Consider the following 22363-nt stretch of genomic DNA (forward strand, 5'->3'; position numbering starts at 1 on the left):
TGAAATGTGCATCTTACGAACGTTTTAGGGGAAAAATCGAATGGCCGATAAATTTGACAAATACATACCGAAGACGGCATCGTCGTCGTCATGGTAACCGTTAAAGAAAGGTGGGCTTGGGCAGGGATGAAGGCCATTGGACGAGACTCGAGATTGAATGTCGCCTAAAGGAGGAACACCGTGGAGACAGAAGCGATGAGATCGAGAGTTCCTGTGTAGAATCGAGACGGATTGTGGCATCGCAGAACGATATAACGGATGGCGATACCATAAGGGGGAGGCCTTCATCCAGCTGAGAGAAAGACAGTATGGAAAATGTTGAACTTCTTTCGCACCGTGCGTAGCCAACCGTGCTAATCGCAGGAGCGGTCGAAGGACAACAAACTAAACGCACAAAAATAAATTCGTTTTCAATTCAGGAATGAGTATTTAGTCAGTGGCCGATTTGCAGCATAAATGCCTGTCACAAACATGCCTTCCCTTTTTTAGATCTCTCTTGCAAAAGACTATTTCCCTCGAAGCGTGTCTCCCACTTGGGTATGATTGAATTAATTTAACGGCTGAAATTTGAAAAATAATTTGGTGTAGCTTTGTAGAAATCCGCACATTATTTTCACCGTTTTGTGCCACGCAGACTTAATTGCGATCACGCAAGGAATACAAGCGCTGCAGAGGAGAAGGAGAATGATTTCTTTAACGTGCATGTGCATCTTAAAAGTAACAATCATCTTAAAGCCGCAGGTGACATCATTGTGAGCACAGATGGAGGCGACTTATTAGTTGGTTTGGGTGAAAAAAACAACCCAAGAGGAATAAAGTCAATTTTTTTCTGCCTTTTTTTTATCTAACTTCCTGTTTGCTGAATTTTGCATGACGTTCCCGCATGATCAGGGATTTCCTGGCTTCCCAGGAGCACTGGGCCGCCCGGTATGTCGCCTGCAAATTATTTATATTTCTCCCTCCTTTGTTCTTAATTCGTTTTCACCTTTTACTGAACGCGAGAGCACTAACAACAAGCCAACAGGGTGGAGCCACGCTCAAAGTGCACCACTCGAAAGCTTTCTGAGTTGGGGTCTACTCAGAGGTATTGGTATGAGTTTGGTCTACTCAGCCCCATAATCACCACCACCACCATCGTTGTGATCATCATCAAACTCATTAGCACATTTGGTAAACGTGCCATTCTACTGGTGCAAGGCTACTAGTATCATAAAACCGTTGTGTTGACCTCCCCCCGCACCTTCAATGAGTACGGTTGGCTACGTACGGTGCGAAAAAAGTTCAACATGCATGCACACAGACGAGTCGACACCGGCGTTAATTTCGCAGTAGGGAGCGAAGTTGCTGTGAATCCCCAGTTGAGTAATTCGCGGGTAACTTTGCAAATTTGAACCGTAATGCTGGCTCACGTTTGACGTAGGCCACGTAGTAGTGAGTATTTCTTCTCTCAAGGTATCAGGGTTTCACCATGCACTGAATCTCACTTGGTCTCTAACCTCTTATAAAACGTCGCCTGGTCATCCTCTTGGTCCACAGGGTTCTTGTGATTGGATAGTGCCTTGTTGGTCACCACCCCCCTGAGTCTGATCGGTTGTTTGTCCAGGGTAGTTCCACCCTGTGGGAAAGTCAGAAAGTGATTGTCTTTTGGTAAGACTGGGCCCCCATCATAGGAATGTGCAATTTCCACCACTGACTCAGAGCCCTCAGCAGAAATGAGGACTGCCCGATGGAGTGTTCAGTTGAACGAGATGATTTCTCGCACCTTCGATTAGCGTGCAAACGAAGTTCAACATGCACTAACCGATATTTCTTGCAATAATTAAAGATGTTTGTTTGACCAGTAATTGTTATCCGGCTGTAGAGTCTGATAACGGCCAAGTCGGAGACATCTATTCAACACTGCTGGAGGCCTGGGTTTGAGTCCCAGTCCGAGCCACTTGAAACCAGAGCCGGATTCTCCGAAGCAAATGACATTCATGTCCTCGGCTCATTTATTCCCGATGGCGAAACATTAGAAAACCATCACTGCACATTCGGTTGGTCCGTATCGTTATAGCCCGGCCTTGTGAGATCACATTCGTAAGATATTGCCGGCGGATTGACGCGTAGAGCACCACATTTTATGGAGCGTGAATGAGCACCGTTTAATGTCCACCTATTGTCGCAAGCCTGGAACTCGGGGTGCCGTGCTTATCATCTGCCAGATTACCCATCCTCCGATGTGATCAAACGAGCCAATGCCGACTGTAGGAGTCCCCGAAACCGCTTCGTCTTGGTCTCGTAACAGCAACCCCCGTGGAATGAAAATTGTAATATAATTGGCGCCACAGTAAAAAAAAAAGATATTGCTTAACAAAACACTCGTATAATTGCCACTGTCCTTGTATTTTTTTGCCAAGTAATTAAGTATTGGTAATTTTTATTGCATGGTTCATATTACGGGGGGGGTGGGTTGTTACGTTATTCCTCAACAGAGCGAGAACAAAAGCAAAAAGTAGCAATATTTAAAATTTGAAAATAACTATAACACGAGACGGCCGTCAGAAGTCGCTCGCGTGATTTGCATTTCCGCGGGGTGGCCCGCGTGGAACAAACAGTCCGGGCACAACCCCCCCTCAACAGCCTTGACTTGAGAGCGGCCGGCATCTGCCGCGGCAGTCGTTGGTGTTTGTGAAATTAAAAACTCCCCTTGGTCAAATCTTATCAGGGGGTTTCGCGTGAGCGTCTCCCCCTTCCAACAAGCGCTGATTATTCGAATGGGGGGAAAAAAGGAATTGTAAAATCGCAGTAACAGATTTTAATTTTTGCCCGCATTAAAATTGTCGAATTGAATTGTACTTCCGAGGAAGCAAATTTCTTATTATTTTACTGATGATGACAATCAGGTATCGGGAAGAAGAAAAAACAGTAGGCCCTGTGTGTGTGCCGGCTTTACGGTTGAAGTTTGCCAAATTTGAAAAAATACCCAAAAATGTATCACTTGCGACAACATAGCAATCGACCTCCATTGTGAAAGCGAGCAGGACCCTGTTTAAAAAAAAAAGTCTTGACACTCAGTGATGTGCTCTCCTGTGTAAATAAATGTTAAGTGGCAAGGCACGTGACTAAAAGCAATTTAGGAGTTTGGGTTGCCTCTGCCTTAGAAGTTTGAAAGCAATTGAACCCGGTGTCGTTTGGCCAACGCAATTCTCTCGTACGAAGCGGGAGCGGTTTTTATCCCTCTCCCTTTATCTCTCCCTAATTGCCAAACAATATACAAGGCTCGTTGGGGAGAATTTGACCGAATATCTCAACGCATGACCCTCCTGGATTTTTTTTTTATTTATTTCATGATGCCACTTCGGAGAGCAGCTTAAAAAGTATCCGGATAACTTTTATTTTTACATGATACGTAAAAAAAACTCAGATTTGACATTTAGAAATAATGCACTCTGAATTTAAAGGTTTATTTTGGTCCCTTTGTTATGTGATTGCGTTTATTTTAACCAGGAAACTAACACAACTCTGCTGCGATTACATAACCACAGGCCCTGCATCGTGATACGCATGCGTTGGCTGCAACTCATACATCAAACCCAAGCCACTCGCATAAAGCATTCCCACATTTTTTTTATCGCTTTTTCAAATAATTGCGATGATTTACAAATGTTTTTTTCTTCCAAATGTAAACGGCTGTTGGGAGGCTAATCCATGGGCCTTTGTTAATCCACTGCTGGATGAGGGCCTCTGCACCCACCATGCACGGGACACGGGTGATTATTTGGCCATACCTCGCCACGCTGATCAGTCATTGCCGGCTGGTGAACACGGAGGGCATTTATTAATGCGGCAGCACGGCAATTCGAGTACGGCCGTTGATGTTGCAGCACTGCCCATTGCTGCCCACAACATGTCCCCAGCGGAGCCCCCTGATGTTCGCTAAATTATTGTAATCGCACAAAGGCACTGAGAAAAGGGTTACTTTAGTAATAATAATACGGGATTAGGCGTGTGCTTCCTTCGTAATCGCATTACAGTGACGCGCTTGATTAAAACATTACTTGTAACGGATGACCCGTCGTGGGTTCACTGGCCGGGCAGCACGTGCACCTGCCCTTGCGATACGTCGCGACTTGCTGGTGTCACGTGGTTGTCTTTGTCTCGCTAGCGGGGGCGGGGGCGGTAGTGTCGCGGTCAGCGCTGCCATGCACGACGAACCCGGCTGTGAGCCGAGTTCGATTTCCCGCTCACGGCCAACACCGGTGACGAATGTCTGAACCGGTCCTGGGCCTCCCCAAGGTCGACTCGGCCTCAAATGAGTACCTGGTGCGTAAACGTCGCCGCTGGGGAGACAAAGGCGTTCGGGCGTGGTGCTGGCCACACACCCCCTCGTGTGCCGTACCGGCCTTCATAGGTGCTCGCTAACAGCACTTGTCCGAACAGTCTGTTAAGGCTATATGGGGGGTAGGGGGGGGTCTTTGTCTCTGCTGCCATGTGTGTGGCAGCACACAAATTCACAACTTTTTTTTTATGTTTTTTGCCCATTCAGGGAGCACCTGGAGACATCGGCCCACCTGGTCCTGCAGTAAGACACATTCAATTAAGAGCAACCTCACCACTCTATATAAATACAGACAGACATATACATTCATCCTTCCCTCCCCCCATATAACCGAAACAGGCTGTTGGGAAAGTGCTGTCTGTGAGCAACACTTGTATAAGACAAAGATCCCCCGTCTAGCCTTGAATAGACTGTTGGGGCAAATGCTGTTAGCGAGCACCTATGAAGGCTGGCACGGCACACGAGGGGGTGGGTGGCCAGCACCACGCCCGACCGCCTTTGTCTCCCCAGTGGCGATGCTCATACACCGCACCGGGAACTAATTTGTGTGTACATACACGGACATGTACACACACACAAAAAACTATTCCCTTTTAAGTGGGATTTTCCATTTTCAAAGGATATATGCGAAGCTCATTAAGTTGTGCCGCTGTTCAAGGTTCTCGCAAGCAAAGACCGTTTGCTTAACCTTACGGAGCATTAGAAAAAGTGCGCATCAGTGACTCCTTTTTTTAAACCAAATGCGGGCCTCCCTTGGATCAACTCGGCCTAAAATAAGTACTCTACTTGGGGACAGTGTCTTTCGGCAATTAAGACAAAGGTGGGTGAGAAAGCATGGTTTGGACCACCCCACCGTAAACAAGGTTGCTGTTCCGGCCTTAATAGGTGCTCACTGACATTATTTGCTATCGCAGTCCTACCAGAACGAAAAGGGTCTTTGTGTGTAGTTATGTAGCTGTGTGTGGTCACGACACCTGCCCCAGAGGTCTGTTAAAATTATTCAGGGGCATTATTGTCCTGTACATGTGCGGGTGTGTCTCTGTGCGTGTGCGTGTGGGGAGCGGTAGTGTAGCGGTTAGCGCGCTGCGCTATGAACCTGGCCACCCGAGTTCGATTCCCGCTCACGACGAACACCGGTGACGATTATCTGAACCGGTCCTGGGCCTCCCTTAGGTCGACTCAACCTCAAACGAGTACCTGGTGCGCTGTGTAAACATCGCCACTGTGGAGACAAAGGCGGTCGGGCGTGGTGCTGGCCACCCACCCCCTCGTATGCCCTTCCGGCCTTCATAAGTGATACTTGCTAACAGCACTTGCCCCGACAGTCTGTCGGGGCTACACGGGGGATCTTTTTTTGCGTGTGATTATCGATTGTACATTGCCCTACCAATCCGAGTAGCCTGAGTTCGACTTCCAGCCACGCACAATATCAGTGGCAAGCAGCTGCACATGAAATTGGGCCACCCATAGGGTGACTCGTCCTGAAATGAGCACCGCCACTGGGAAGACCCAAACACGACACGCTCGTCATTCCACACTGGCTAAATACCTTCTTGCAACTGGCACTTTCATGAAACAGTAACACTGTCAAGATATTGAAAGCCCTGTTGTCTCAAGGTATTTCTGAAGTGTTTCTCATTAAGTGCTGGGTTGTTGTTGTTTGTGTGTTCAGGGTCCTGCAGGTATTGCAGGTCCCCCCGGTCCCCCTGGGCCAAAGGTAAGTTCTCTCTGCATTTGTAGTGAGTTCAACTGAGTCGCAGACGTACTCTTTGGAGGCAACACATTTATTTAACACCAACACTGGGTTAACACAATAACAACCTATGGTGGTGACCAGCAGGCTAACTACACTAATTACAACGTAACAAGCTACAACGGACCAGACCACAGCTTGGATCCGGGTCCACGTGTTGGTGGCTCTGTAGGACCTAGAACGTGTAGATTCTTCAGGATGACAACAGCAGCCGGTACCTCTCGGGGACCAGGCTTCTATCCCCTGAGCCGTGGCTGGCCCCGCCCTTGGCCACGCCCACCTTCTAGAACCCTGACACGTGACCACCCCTAGCCCCCACGTGGGGCCCCGTGTAGACTTTACTGGTCACGTGTCCTCTAGGGTCAACCAGAGTGCCACTGCCCTTGGTAACCCCATTCCCATGGCCGGCACTCTCACACCCCATCCTGTAGGGGTCGGCACTGCACGCAGAGCGTGGTGCCATCCAGCGCTGCCAGTCAACGCTCACCGAGCCCCTCTAGGGCCGCTACTGCACAGACATCCAAGTGGTGCCCACGATGTCACTACACATTTAATTAATAGCCACGCACGGCACACACACCCAGGCGCATTGGTTAATACTCCACGTGTACAAAGAAAAGAGCAAATACAACAGCGGTCATTCGCCACTCAGTGCCTTTGACGTGATCATCACGGTGTTTAGACCGGGCCAGACGCACTTTGAGGCCATCACGTGGAGTGCCGAAGACTCAGCTGCCAGGAGATGAACGGGACAGGCCCCGTGTAGTATGGGTTGACTGGCCGAGATGATTGGCAGATGCCATCACCTGTGCCCTCCCCCGCCGTGACACCTCACTGTGTGGTAGACGCAGGGCCGCTCCGCTCGTTGTTGTGAACGTCGATCCTCACACATACAGAGATAAAGATCCCCGCCCCCGTATAGTCTTCACAGACTGTTGGGGGAAGTGCTGTTAGCGAGCAGCTATGAAGACCGGCACGGCACACGGATGGGTGGTCAAAACCACGCCCGGCCGCCTTTGTCTTCCCAGTGCCAATTGGTTTTTTTACACCGCGCTAGGTACTCATTTGAGGCTGAGTCGACCTAGGGGAGGCCCAGGACCGGTTCAGATAATGGTCACCGGTGTTGGCTGTGGGCGGGAATCGAACTCGGGTCACTGGGTTCGCAGCGCAGCGCTTAGCGCTACCCACTACCCTACCGCCCCCCACATATAAAAGTCTAAATACAATGATATACAGACAACTGCTACTCGCCATGAAGTGGCCGGTGGCTTCGCCGCGGCTTGTGCCGGGCTTGGGTGCAGTGTTGAGGCCACGGCGGGAGGTCACGGCGGGAGGTCACGGCGCAGAGTCTCATCTCTGGTCTAGCGAGCGCCTTGCGTCACTCCTGCCGAAGTACCGGGCCTAATGACCCACTCAGAGGTGGAGGGAGGCATGAGTCACGTAATCAATTCCTGCCCGGGGTCGTATCACCCCTCGAGGTAAATCCCCCACAGGCATTTGACGCGTCAGCCTTGTCACCCACACGCGCGCCCCACTGATGTTCAACTTCGGTGGACGGGGGGGCAGGGGCGGTTTCTTCATTAGGGCGATTGGGCGACGCACCACCAATGTCATTCAACCACAGAGTCACGCTAGCCGTCACTGTCAGCCTCTGGATATAGTCCAATCAGCGTCATGTCACGTTCTGTGGAGTACCGCCTCTTTTTGGGCGATTTCACTACGGCTGAGAATCGCCCCGAGTGGCCCCATAGACTTACATTCAAAGATGTTTTTTTTCGAACGGGGGCGCTGCAATGCATTCTCTATGGCTTCCGGGAGGGCTCGCACTAACGTGCTTACGTCATCATACGTGCTAACGTCATCATACGTAAGCACGTTTCATCCAACAATATAATTTATCGCCACCTAGCGGAATCTCTAATAAAATAAACTTGAGTGGTTTGTTTTAATAGTGAGTATATAAACAAACAAGATGTATTGTAAGAGTCACTTTATTTTTCATTAATATTAAAGAAGTGAAGTTGCCTTTACATGCTTAAGCTGTTAATTTATTCATTGCATGGGTGGACCTTATCCTTATCAATCATCCAGACATTTGCCCCCCCTGAGAGATTTTGCAGGAGCCGCCACTGGGGGGTGCATAGGCAGCCGCCACCCGCCACCATCATTCTCACCCCCCGTTGATGGGGCAGCGACCCCACAGCATGGAATCGCAGTCTCGTCGATCTCACCAACTCCACATAAATCCCAGGCCCCCCCCCCTCGCTTCTTGCTCCGAGTCAGGTGAAGGGCCACTTCGGCGCTGTTTGACGTCTGCCTGGCGCGAGTGGTGGAAATTGCTGAGTGGGGATTTCAACGGGGAGGCCTTGTTGGGGCTGCTGGTGGTGGGTGGGTGGGTAGAGTGACATGAGAGCGGAGTGGTAGCGGATGGCGCATGGAGGGTTTACAGAGATGAGTGGGGAGCGGTAGGAGAGTGCGTGGAGAGGAGTAGTGAGGGGAGAGGTGGAAGAGCGCGTAGGCGGGGGTAGGTTGAGATGCGAGGTAGGAGAGCGTGGAGGGTTAGCACCGTGGTAGAGGGCAATGATGGGAACGAGCATGGAGGGGCGTTGTGAGAGGAGAGCTATGGGAGTGCATGGAGAGTCGTAGATTGACATGGGAGGGGAGCGGTAGGGGATGGTGCATGGAGGGTTGATAGAGACGAGAGGGGAGAGGTAGGAGAGTGCGTGGATGGGAGTAGAGTGAGATGAGATGGGAGCGGGCAGGAGTAGGCAAATTATCATTTTAGGGGTGCTCTCTAGAACTCATAGTCCGAGGCCCATCCACCAGCAATGACGTGGGCAAGCAATTGCAGGGCTGCAGCTTTTCGCTTTTACTCTTAAAATTGTAGTGTTGGAAAGGTTGTTTTTTCGTGATCAGGATTTATCTCATATATTCATTATTTGCAGGGAGCGAGTGGCCCTCAAGGATCAACAACAGTGGTAAGTTGTGAAAATAATAAAAAGCATGCCTGCTTACATTGCCATATCATGGGACCTTTTTTGCTCGTATCAAAGTATGAACAGTAAGTGCAGCAACACGGAGACTGGGCCATGAAGAAGACTGTCTCTGGTGTAGGCCAATCAATTTCAAAGACAATGCAAACATTCATAATCTTGGTTCTTTCGGTAAAGTCACGTAGAAGGGAAAACAAAAATAAAACAATAAAATTCTCACGAAGTTTCGATTGCAACACAAGCAATCATCAGGTGTGAGAATTTACTGTGGTTTTCACACCTGATGATGATTGCTTATTGTTTAATTTTCATTATTTTATTGTTTTTCCTTCTACGTGACTTTACCGAAAGAACCAAGAATATGAATCCCTGCAGTCGCGAAAGCTTTCAATCGAAATTTAATGCAAACATTGATAATCAGGGCATGTTTGTTTGCATGTTCACCAGAAGTACGTGTAGTTGATGCGAACTTGATTACTTGCAAAAGGTTTCTATTTGGTGTTCGAACATCTTAACGTCTGTTTTATTGCCAGAAAGGGGTAAAACCTGTTCTGGTATTTCCATATTCTCCGCATTATGATGCGCTCCAGAAAGTAAGAGGCACCCCAAACAACGCGGTCCCTCGTTGTCAAGAGAGCTGTACGAGCTGGTGCCACACACAGACACACACACACAGATACACACACAGACACATAGACACACACAGACACACATTGACACACACACACAGACACACACAGACACAACTATTGCAAGGTGTCACGTGTGTATGTATGTATATTGAACTTCTCTCGCACCGTACGGAGCTAACTAAACACAAAAAGCATTTCTATAAAGAAGTTATTTTCAATCTAGATTTAAAAGTGCAAGTCTCCATTAATCACAAAGCCTGTAACAGACTGTTGGGGCAAGTGCTGTTAGCGAGCACCTATGAAGGCCGGCACGGCACACGAGGGGGTGGGTGGCCAACACCACGCCCGGCCGCCTTTGTCTCCCTAGTAGCGATTTTTACACACCGCACCAGGTACTCATTTGAGGCTGAGTCGACCTAGGGGAGGCCCGGGACCGGTTCAAATAATCGTCACTGGTGTTGGCCGTGAGCGGGTAATCGAACCCGGATCTCTGCCGGGTTCGTAGCGCAGCGCTGACGTACAACAACTAACCGCTCCCCGACGTTAACCATGCACGATTGTGGTCAAGGCGTCTTCCGATTTGCACACGAATGACTACGTACGGCGCGAAAGAAGTTCGCCGTCGTGCGTGCGTACAAAGCGTGCAACAGCAAAAAAAAGGATGCCTCGATAATGCTGCGCGTCGTGCGTGTGTCCGACCCTGCCCCCCCCGGGGTGAATCGTTTCCTCATCCCGTGTCCTCGTCTCCGCGGTGTTTACTTTGCAGGGCCCACCTGGGCCGCAGGGCGGGAGGGGTCCTCTCGGCTCCCCCGGGCCACCCGGCCCCCCTGTAAGTGTCTGGCGGCTTTCGTTAAAGTCCATCGACGCCCCCCCCCCCCTCTCTCTCCCCTCTGCCCACCAGTGTGCGTCGTGCTCTCGCGATTTCGTTTGAACGGTGGGTGATTGAATGAATGGGCATGGCGTGTGACCGGTGCCGGGTCTAGGCGTAAGCTCCAGCTTCTGGTCTAACATTATGACCGGGGGGGGGGGGGGGGGCTCTAAATACGAATAAAAAATACTAAGTTTAAAGTGTTACGCAATCAAATGTTGCACCTTTTGCCGATGTATATCTGCGAATATAATTTTTTTTCAATTGCCATGTGCATTGACCTTTTTGTGAGAATAGTTAACTTTTTTTGTAATGCTTTGGGGCCTCCTGAGCCATAGCTTAGAGCCCCAACATCGGCATAATCCGGCCCTGCCTATGACCCATGTCATCTACGACGCGCCCGAAATCATCACATCTCCAAGGAATTTGTACTTCTATATAAAATGTATTTATTCGTAACTTGATAAACTTTTCTCCGTCTCGCTGATCCGGCCCCCTTACTGGACACCTGTGAAAAATATCTTCGGAGGTTCATCGGTCCTCCTGTAGTCTAAATAAAGATTCAGAATTATGATCTCAGATGCCAAACACAATTTGGGCCACGCACTCTCCGACCACTGCACTCTCACCTACCTTTTGATGGATGGGTATCCGACACGCGCAGCAGGTGTTATAGGCTGCGAGGGGCTATGCAGTGGACAGCAGAGGGTGGTGCAGCAAAATCCAATGTGGATACTGGACTTGTATTTTACTTCGGGGGGGGCGCGGGGTGCATGAAGAGAAGTAAGTTTCACCAAGACCTCCTGTTGCTCTCCGAGTTAGGAAGTCGGGCCACGTGCCTTGCAGTCGCCCATTGTACGTGAAGAATAAAAAGTAAACCTCGGTGGGGAGCGCCAGGTAATCCTGCACTTTGGAGTTGTGCTCTTGTTGATGCCTTGTCAGCATTGATTGTGTGAATGTATGCATCCTAATCACAGGGTCCTTTGGGTCCTCCTGGTCTCACAGGAAGAGAGGTGCGTACATGTTTCAACGCAGTCACTTTCGTCGAATTGAACTCTGCACCTCGGACATTCGGCCTCACTTGAAACCGTCGCATGCTTTTCAAACATTGGATTGAGATATTTTAACTGTCGTGCCGCACGCAAGCAGAAGACGAAGACTGTTTAATTGAACCCGGTGAGATCCCAATGAATATGCAAGTGCTGTCCCAAAAGTGATGGCTCCTGTTTTATTTCTCAGTAACCATTTCATTTCGCTGTTACAAAATTTGTGCTGTTCAACCGTGGGAATGTCGGGATAGAGCATGAAGATTTGCCAGATGGCAAAAGGCCTCCAATAACAAGACAATGCCAGGCCACACATGAGCCTGAGAACATCAGCGGCCATTGCAAGATTGGGAATGGACTGTGCTGACTCAAGAGGCCAGATCTCGTCACCCTCGCACTTGTACATGTTTGGCCCGCTGAAGGAAGGCCTGTGTGGGCAACATCTTATAAATTACACTCGTGTGCGGGGATGCTGTTTTAATCAAGATTACTGTCACCATCATTGCACCTGTATGGTTACTGAAATGAGTGCGACTACTTTTTTAGAATTTAACAGCCCTCGTCCTAAGAGCAGACTGGGCCCCATCGGAGGGACGTGGAATTTCCATCACCAGCTCAGAAGCCACCGAAACGCAACAGAGCGCTGCGCCGCGCTCTTTCGAGCAAGGCCCTTGAGTCGCGTGTTGGTGGTGGTCGCGAGTGTCGTTTTACAAGGTGGCCACTTTGTTAATTTTTATTGCCGCTCGTGTTGTGGCGCAGGGAGAACCCGGCAAGCCAGGATCTCCTGGAAGAGACGGCGTTCCCGGAGTCAGAGGAGAAGACGGAACTCCCGGAAAGATGGTTCGAGCTCACGTTTTACCCGTCGCACTTCAGCGCACAATGCATGTGCATGTACTCAGACGTGTAGGTGTGTGTGTGTCTGTCTAGTGTATAGGGAGCGGAATGGTAGCGGTCAGTTAGCGTGCTGCGCTACGAACCTGGCGACCCAGGTTCGATTCCCGCTCACAGCCAACACCGGTGACGATTATCAGAACAGGTCCTGGGCCTCCCCTAGGTCGACTCGGCTTCAAATGAGTATCTGGTGCGGGGTGTAAACATCGTCACTGAGGAGACAAAGGCGGCCGGGCGTGGTGTTGGCCACCCACCCCCTCGTGTGCCGTGCCGGCCTTCATAGGTGCTACTCGCTAACAGCACTTGCCCCAACAGTCTGTTAAGGCTATTCGGGGGATCTTTGTCTTTGCTGTGTCTGTCTTGTGTATTTGTGTGGGGAGAAGGCGGTACAGTGGTTAGCGCCCTGTGTATACAAACCCGGTCACTTTGGGTTTGATTCTCGGCTGTGACTAATATATCGGTGGCAAGTGGTGAACGAATTTGGCCTCTGCTCGGATCAAATGGGCCTCAAATGAGTGTGCAAACATCAGCACTGGGGAGACAAAGGTGGCCGTGCGTGATTCCGGCCACACCACCCAACTTGCGTGGCGTGTCGAACTTGACAGGCGCTGTCGGCCTATTAAAAAAAAATAGAACTCGGCCTCGTTGCCTTTGTGTGTACGCACCTGCATACGTACTTAGGTACGTGCGTACTAACGTACGTGTCATTTGCACAGCTTGATACGGACACACGCACGTATCATGCATGAATGTACGTGTCGTTAAACGTGTATTTATTTAAAACAATTAACTTGGAAGGATGTTTACATTTGCTGTCTCCCAGCATCATTACTGAAAATGAAAAAAAAACAATATAATTATAGTCCTCGTTCATAAGTAGAGTTTACAAGCTCTGAAATTCTCATTTATTATGTATCCAATTGTAATATGAAGCAGAGCAGATCAATGGGGCATTGAAAATACAACTTCATATGACTTCAAATTAAGGCGACGTCTCACTCGGCTTGCTTGAGGCCAAATTTCATTCCGGAGTTTAGCATTCAATTAGCTTACAAGATTCTTGAGCTCAAATCCCATACCCTCAATGAAATGCTCAGACGAGATGTGTTAATTACTGCGAATCAACAGCCTTATCGGAGAGCGTATATTCATCTAATTCCTAATTATTTTTGCACGAGCAGTGTATGCAGTGCAGGGAAGATTCCTCTGAAAAACCTCAAAACAAAAGCCAATGGTTTGCTCCTTGAACGACCATTTCAGTTGCGATTATCTCCATTATCTCCTGTCTGTGTGCAGCCATTCATACGGTGGGAGCAAGTCTATCCATAGGACAACCGCTGTTTACCCCCCCCCCAAAGTAGTTCCTGTTTTATTGACGCCCGGAGGGGAAGGGATTATGAGCTGAGTCGACCCCAAACGTAGATTTGAACTCTCCGCCTGCAGCTGGTACCGCCGCTGAGCCTCCTGGCCGGATAGCGATGTCATCATAATTAATTCTAGATTGCACCCCTTCGTTATTTCACGACTGCTTGAAGGCTTCACCGTTCCCCCGTTGATTGGTCACCAGGTCTTTTGACCATACTTCACCATTCCGGTACACTACTGCCAGTTGGTGAATGTGATGGGTCTCCAGAACTGATTCGGACATCGCTCGCAAACTTACGTGAGCCGACGCCGTGAATTGAAACTCGAGGCCACCGGGTTCCCTAACCGCGCACCACACTCCAGCCCAATGTATGATTGCGTCATTCAGATTAGCACAGTGGACAATAATTTGATCTAACGTCTGCGGGTCAAGGAACAATGTTCAGACGTTCGTCTACTTCAATTGACACGGTCCCTGGCTCCCCCCACCGCATCACGAACCCACACTGACCAGCGTGGTGAAGTATGGTCAATCAACCCCCCCCCCCCGCCCCCCACCAAGATTGACACCGCATGGCGGGAAGCCTCCGTCGAACAGAGGAATATAAATTGCTATTATTACAATCATGAAATTGAAGGCACAATTGATGTGGCGCATGAAGAGCGAAGGAGTGCCGTGGAAACTTTGATGCATCGCATTTAAGGCGCACAGCGTACATCAAAGCAGAATCGTCTTCAAAGTGCACTTCTACATATCCGTGTGCTCCATTGTACCAGCGCTATTCTGTTTGACGGGTGTTCGTAAAAGCAAATTGGTGTTGTGTGGTCGGTGGTTTTTACCGAAAGGAAATGGACAAAAAAAAAACCTTGGAATATTCTCATTCAGTAACCATGGGCAAAGTACATTATCACCATTGTCTCCTAGCTTCCCAGTGGTAATGATCGCTGCCTTGGCACTCACTTCGGTGCCGAGACACACACACACTGTGCGCCGTAATTCGCGTGGTGGAGAAAGCTTCCCTTGCCCAGATTATTTAAGATTTTTTGCTCCTTTTCTGGGCAGAATCCTGTCCGCGTTTCTCCGTGAAAACCCGACAGGGGCACATTTGCCTTCGGCCGTGGTGGCACGGTTACTGGAAGTCTGTGAAAAGAAAACAGCTTTGTAGCTCATCGGATTCCTCCAGTATGCATACAAAAAATTCTGATTCTGATCAATCGTGGCACTCGGACGTTGCATTTCGAACGCTCCAAAGCTTTCATAATACTGACCGGTGAATGTCAGGGGTCATGTGAATATCCATTTGGGGTGCCCCGTGCGTGTTGTGCCCGCGACTCTTGCAGCACGAGAGCCGTGAATTTTTTTTTTCGTTCCCACAATTCTCCCATCGCCCACTGAAGCCGCACTCACTCACCGAGTCTCCCACCGAGTATACATTTTATTCACCAAATTACTAATTCGGTTAATGATGGTGTGCCATGCGAACAGAGGCACGGGAGAATCAATTGGAGAGAGGGAAAGTCTTCAGATTCAGAGAGCTGTGACAACGCCGATGCATGACGCAGTGAGAGAGGAGGAAAGAGTGAATTCCAGATGATCGAAAACAATCACGTGATATGAACTCTATGTGAGCCTGTGCGAGTCTATACGTCTCTGTGTGAGTCTATGAGTCTCTGTGTGAGTCTATGAGTCTCTGTGTGAGTCTATGAGTCTCTGTGTGAGTCTATGAGTCTCTGTGTGAGTCTATGAGTCTCTGTGTGAGTCTATGAGTCTCTGTGTGAGTCTATGAGTCTCTGTGTGAGTCTATGAGTCTCTGTGTGAGTCTTGGGGTCTCTGAGTGAGTCTATGAGTCTCTGTGTGAGTCTATGAGTCTCTGTGTGAGTCTATGAGTCTCTGTGTGAGTCTATGAGTCTCTGTGTGAGTCTATGAGTCTCTGTGTGAGTCTTGGGGTCTCTGAGTGAGTCGAGGGGTCTTCGTGGGAGTCTATGGGCATTAGTCTATGGAGGCAGTGAATTCCAGACGGCCGGAACTGCGACAGACAACTAACGCTCGTCCCATCTGGTCGAGAGACATTGGGGCTTGACGAGGAGGGAGATGCAGGGGAGGAGAGAGAAGGGGAGGAGGAGGAGGCGGGAGGAGAAGGGAGGAGGCTGCTTGAGTCCATTAGGACGCTGCGAGACAAAACGTGCAATGAGACGGCAGAAGCCAAGCAGGCCAGCTGACCCAGGATGTGGAATTTTTAACAGATGGCGGTGATGAAAATATTAATCAACAAATCGTTGTTTTAATTGTAGTCAACGATGGTGATAGGTGGACATAAATCATAAAGCGTGACGGTGACTACGATTTGCCCACCACAGACTAAAGCACGCCTGGCTCTGACGAGACGAAGTTTTTTTTCATCAAGACGCAGATTAAGATATTTTTTGTACGCTATTTGAGGTTGCAGCGCTCCGAGAAAGACCAAAAATGGTAATTGACTCCAAGTGTGTATAATTTTTTAAAATTAAGTTTGCTGATTGCCTAACCCGGTGGTATTAGGAGGAGAAAATGTCTCTCCCCCTCACACCAACGATTGATAACTGAGTGCTCGTATTGCTTTAGTCGATTAGATTAAACTGGTCGAGACAATTAAATATTTTATTTCTGGGACACTAATTTTTCCAGGGGTGTACTTAACTCTGCGACTGGGGTACCAATCAATCCGAAATCAGTGCCACTTCACTATGTCGAAACGCCAAACATCAGCATAACGAAATCTGTCATCGAAAAATTCAACTTTGAATAGTGCATCGTGTACAGCTCGTCGAGATGAGTCGATTGCCATATCGCCGACCATCAACAGACTAAGAATGACTGCATCACGGACATTATGCGAGAGCCGGGGTCCCATTGTACCCCGGGGTACCGCCATGAGGCTCAATTGACGGGCTGCACCTTGTCCTTTGCGCATATATATATACGGGGCCGCGTATAAAAATCGCACCTTATGCAGAGCCACGCTCGTATAACATTACCGTTGTTAATTTGAAAAATCACAAAAGGTCTTGGGCGTGCGGGGCGAAAATTAAAAGTGAAATAGGAAGGGGCCCGAATTTAATTCCAGACGCGGAGCCCTGAAACCTCCCCAGGAGAAGTCAACGCGCCTCCTCATCTCCTCCAGCCTTGCCTTTATTTGCACGTTAGGGCCCTCTATACACTTGCACCAGGCAGGGCCGCGTATTGAAATATCATGTTTAATGTCTATTCTTTTTTTTTTAAGGAGGGCTGGTTAGATTTATTTATGTCACGGAGAGTATTTAGAGGAGGAAATTTGCATGAGATAGGCAGGCCGAAGTTTCTCTTGTGGTGTTTATTGCTTTTTGTTTTGTTTGTTCGGCAGACGTCGTGTTTGTAAAGATTCTGAATGATTGTGTATTCGGTGTGTTTATAGCTTGTGCGTTGTGTGTGCATGTAGGTTGCGTGTGTGTGTCTCTCTCCGTGTGTGTGTCTCTCTCTCCGTGTGTGTGTGTGTGGGGTGGGGGGAGCTTTTATAAGAGCATCTGATTTTGCGTGTGAACATAGCCACCGGGAAGACAAAGGTGGCTGAGCGTGTTGCTCACCATAATCGCGTGCTCATATACTAGGTGGTGTTCGCTCACAGGCACTTTCCGTTCCCGATCAATGAAGGCAAAGCAAGATCTTTGTCTCTCTGTACGCATGGAGGAGGGGAGTGGTTACCTTAATTAGATGAATTAAATCATGAGTCTATGCATTTATATATTAATATGCACGTGTATTCTTTAGAGGTGGAATTACGCCGCAATTAATATTGATTCTGAAGCTCCACGGTATAGCGCTTCGAACCGCATGCGTGAGAATGTATATGTTTATGGATTTACACCCGTGAATTGCAATCGCGCACGACGATTGATCTAGCACGTTGAATGTTTGCCGGCGGTGTTGTTAATAGGGCCCTCCTGGTCCTGCTGGTCTCGCCGGATTCAAAGGAGAACCCGGCTTCACTGGCCCTCCCGGTGTGGTAAGAGTCTCTAGATCAAGGGGATTGACACCCCCACCCAGTGCCATTCGTGAAGTCGCCGTTGCTTCCTTCCGTCCGTCCGTCCGCCAGATCTTGTTGCACAGCTCAAAATCAACCTCCAACGTCTGCTCTCACAGTCTCATCATCACCATTAGCATCACCACAGCCACCACCGCCTGGCTTTTGGGCACACCCACTTGTTCTAAATTTGAGTGTCGTTCAAGAACCTATCTTATGGTATCTGAACCACAAAGCTGCGTGACTTCCCCCTGAATTAACGCCAGGCTGAGACAACTTTCAAGGCCCTCCTCTTACAGCCGCCCAACTCCTGGCTTCAATCTCCTGGTGTAATTTCAATGCCTGTCTCGGTAACCTGCCCCAACCGTAACAAATAACTTCTTTTTCTTTTCGTTCCTTTTTATATCTACACCTTTAAACGCATTTCGACCAGAGCTTGGCTAATCTAAGGCGAGAGCTCGTCCGTTTGATTCCGTGCTCTTGCGGTAATGTCCTTGTCCACTTTTGTTTAACCAAAGTCTTACGTTATCACTGCCTTGTCACGGCGTGCCAGCCGGGCCTATTTTTAACGGCTCGGAACAATTGACACGAAGACAACATCACATCAGCGCGTGCCTTGAGCGTGATGGCTTTGAGTTTTTGAAGGTGAATCTGGGAACCCTGCTTTGTTTTGTTTCAGTCTGTACCTGGAACGATTGGACCTAAGGGAGACAAGGTAAAGGGCTCGTGTGTGTGTGTGTGTGTTTTATTTCATACAGGAGGAATCGTACGCAAGGAGTTTAAATTGAAAACGACTTTCTTTAGAACGCTTCTTTGTCTTTAGTTTGTTTTGTTTCCCCACGCCTCCCCACCTTTGATTATCGCAGTTGGTTACATACGGTGCGAAATAAGTTAAACATACATACATACTTCCAATTAGCAGGTTTGGCTATGCACAGTGTGGGAATATATATATCCGTGCCTGCATACACAGTGATATAATTAAGTCATTTAAAACAATTGGTATGCATGCCATTCTTATAGCCCAAGGCTATTGCGACGGCGCTCACATTTGACAGACACGGTCTGCAGTAGTTTCAAAGTAGGGGGGGGGGCGATGACTCCTATGCTTAATCCCTCATTTGAGTAATTAGCGGGTCATTTTCTGAATTGAACAAATTTGCTAACATTGGCAAATTCCCACCGTGACGCCGGGCACACGATGGCCTGCTCATTTTTAATGACGTCAGGGAATAATCTTTGACGTCTGCTGGAAAGAGGATGGTGCATGCTTCGTTATTATAGTGTGCAGTACTAACCGGGGAGGACCGCCGGATTAGAACCGCAAACCTTTGTAACGAGTGACGAGCGTGGCCACCGTTGGGTCCTGTCAGAGCAACCCCAAGTGTGCGATTTGTCTCACCTGTTATTGTTGTTACTGTTGGACAATCCTAAAACAAATTGCGAGGCGCGTCTGATTGCCTATTAACAGTTCCCAGATTTCGTACATGATTTGGATAAAAGGAATTGAATGTAGCTGCCCCCCATAGCGTTGGTAACCAACTAAGTTTTGTCTCTTGGCATCTCCAATTCTGCCATCTGTCTTCATTTAAACCGACTCTGTTATTAAAGTCACGTGGATTTCAGTGTGAATGAGGCAGAGGTGTGGACTCGAGTCATGTGACTTGGACTCGAGTCAGACTCGAGTCATGAATTTGATGACTTGCGACTCGACTTGGACTTGCATAACAATGACTTTGTCCCACCTATGAGATGTGGACTCGAGTCATGTGACTTGGACTCGAGTCAGACTCGAGTCATGAATTTGATGACTTGCGACTCGACTTGGACTTGCATAACAATGACTTTGTCCCACCTCTGGAATGAGGTAACATGTCAACACAATTGCTATTATTGCGTCCGTTTTGTTTCTAAATCTGTAATCGTGGAATGCTTTGATGTTGTCTGCCAGCCGAATCGCTCCATGACAAAAGAGATTCTTTGCTCTTTGGGCTTTACTCAGGAAATACATTTCTGATTCTGGTATGTATACGTGGGCGTGCGTGTCTGGCTGTCTATTTGTTTTGTCTTTTGCCAGGGGGAGCCAGGTGATGTGGCTTTTGGGCCAACAGGGATAAGAGGAGAGAAAGGCGACCGGGTGAGTGTCAGAATCGGAATCGAAATCTTTATTTATCCTGGACGAAATCCGACGCGCTTCCAAGCTCTTTTTCACAGATAACCAGTCAGGCGGCGGGGTCAGCGAGGTCACACCAACAAACAATGCACAAAATAACAATAGGAGTGCAAAGTAGAGTCAAGGTAAGCAAGTCACTAGAAATAAATAACTGCAATAAATAAAGTATAAATTCCTGCCGATTTTTCAACACTTAAATGCAAGCTTGGGCAAAACAACAACAACAACAACAGTCCCTGACCACACCAGGACATTTGCACATTCAAATTGAACCATCGATACGCGGTGTAGGAATCAAAGTTGCAAATGTGATTTGTGGTGAAGGACTGAATGAAACCTGCAACCCGTGGGCCACGGCGGAAATCGGTACCGCCTAAGGTGGTAGAATATTCGCCGTACCAATTTGTTCTATGTGACTAATAACAGAAAATTGTTTGAAAAGTCACTCGTTTCAAATGGTTATCACACGAGCCACTGTTGTTGGTCACTTTGAAGATACTAGAACCGCTAGGGCTGTTACCGACGAGTGATACATCTGGTCTGAGCTCATAGACTACTGGCCGTGATTTGAATCTGCAATAATAATCGGCTTTCCCCTTTCTGGCAATTAAACAGGAGGTGTTCAGATGTTCAAGCACCAAGTCTGCATTAACCACACATACTTGTGGCAAAACATGTAAACAAACATGCTCTGATAATTTTCGACTTAAAGCTTTCGTGACTGCAGGGATTCATCTTCTTGGTTCTTTCGGTGAAGTCACATAGAAGGGAAATAATAAAATAATAAAAATTAAACATAATAAAATCATTCTCACGACGTTTCGGCCACAACGCAAGCAGCCGTCCTCAGGTGAAGAACAGGTATGTCGGGAAGACAGCATCTGAATGAGTTGTCTTCCCGACAGACCTGTTCTTCACCTGAGGACGGCTGCTTGCGTTGTGGCCGAAACGTCGTGATAATAATTTTATTATGTTTTATTTTTATTATTTTATTATTTCCCTTCTACGTGACTTTACCGAAAGAACCAAGAAGATGCTCTGATAATGTTTTCATTGTCTATGAAACTGATTGGCCTACACCAAAACGACAGCCTCCTTCATGGCCTCGTCTCGCCAGTGTTTGACCAGAGAACGCCAAAAGGCGAACGGCAAGAAGACAAAGCAAATATCTAGAACACTAATAGCTCAGAAAGGGTAAAAAAAAACAATTCTTATTTTTCATCATTTTGGATGCTGGCAAAAAAGGTCCCATATATATATGACTACTCGAACAGCACTTTAAGTGTTCTTTTTCTCTTTTTCTGTTTGTGAGTCGAGCACCTTGTTGAAGATCATCAAGGGGCTCTGTCTCGGCATGCGTCGCTAACTCTGTGCGAGTTCGTGACTTTTCTATACCTGGACGATCACGTGTCGTCACCTATAGGGAGAAAAAGGAGACAAGGGACTGGAGGGGTTCAAAGGCGATACGGTGAGACCACCTGTATATGACTAATAATAAAATCGTCAGGATTACATCTGTTGGTGTGCTTGTTTGGTCGATGAGCTCTCGCTGCATGCAGGGTTTGTGCGTCAAAAGAGAACTTGTCACCTGAGGAGGTGCCGTCACCACCGCCGCTGGGTTCGTTTAGTTAAAGCAAGCTCCAACAAAACACGAGTCCAAATGCATGCCCCGAGTTGGCAGGAGGGAAGTCGCCACATTGCTTATCAACTCTGCCTCAATTGGCCTCCTCCTCCTCAGTCTCGTCAAGCGCCGTCGCCTCTCGAGCCAAACTCAAAGACTCACACAGAGAACCACAGACTCAGAGACCCATAGTCTCACACGGAAACCCAAAGACTCACACAGATCACCACAGACTCAGAGACCCATAGTCTCACACGGAAACCCAAAGACTCACACAGAGAACCACAGACTCAGAGACCCATAGTCTCACACGGAGACGCATAGACTCACACAGATCACCACAGACTCAGAGACCCATAGTCTCACACGGAGACCCAAAGACTCACACAGATAACCACAGACTCAGAGACCCATAGTCTCACACGGAGACCCAAAGACTCACACAGATAACCACAGACTCAGAGACCCATAGTCTCACACGGAGACGCATAGACTCACACAGATCACCACAGACTCAGAGACCCATAGTCTCACACGGAGACGCATAGACTCACACAGATCACCACAGACTCAGAGACCCATAGTCTCACACGGAGACCCAAAGACTCACACAGATAACCACAGACTCAGAGACCCATAGTCTCACAGGGAAACCCAAAGACT

General features: G+C 48.3%; 1 protein-coding gene across 1 annotated transcript in view; it reads left to right on the forward strand.

Moving 5' to 3' along the window:
• The first annotated feature begins 749 nt into the window (after positions 1-749).
• The window catches only part of LOC144731741 (uncharacterized), a 63926-nt gene continuing 42312 nt past the window's right edge, over positions 750-22363 (forward strand). The window contains exons 1-11 of the mRNA XM_078612949.1: positions 750-927; positions 4529-4564; positions 5994-6038; positions 9020-9052; positions 10466-10528; positions 11545-11580; positions 12373-12453; positions 17820-17888; positions 18586-18621; positions 19984-20043; positions 21503-21547. Of these exons, the coding sequence (XP_078469075.1) occupies positions 871-927; positions 4529-4564; positions 5994-6038; positions 9020-9052; positions 10466-10528; positions 11545-11580; positions 12373-12453; positions 17820-17888; positions 18586-18621; positions 19984-20043; positions 21503-21547 (561 nt within the window). The 5' untranslated portion in view covers positions 750-870. The remainder of the gene's footprint in view (positions 928-4528; positions 4565-5993; positions 6039-9019; positions 9053-10465; positions 10529-11544; positions 11581-12372; positions 12454-17819; positions 17889-18585; positions 18622-19983; positions 20044-21502; positions 21548-22363) is intronic.

This window comes from Lampetra planeri, chromosome 40 (genome assembly GCF_965212315.1).
Source record: "Lampetra planeri chromosome 40, kcLamPlan1.2.h2, whole genome shotgun sequence".
Lineage (NCBI taxonomy): Eukaryota > Metazoa > Chordata > Hyperoartia > Petromyzontiformes > Petromyzontidae > Lampetra > Lampetra planeri.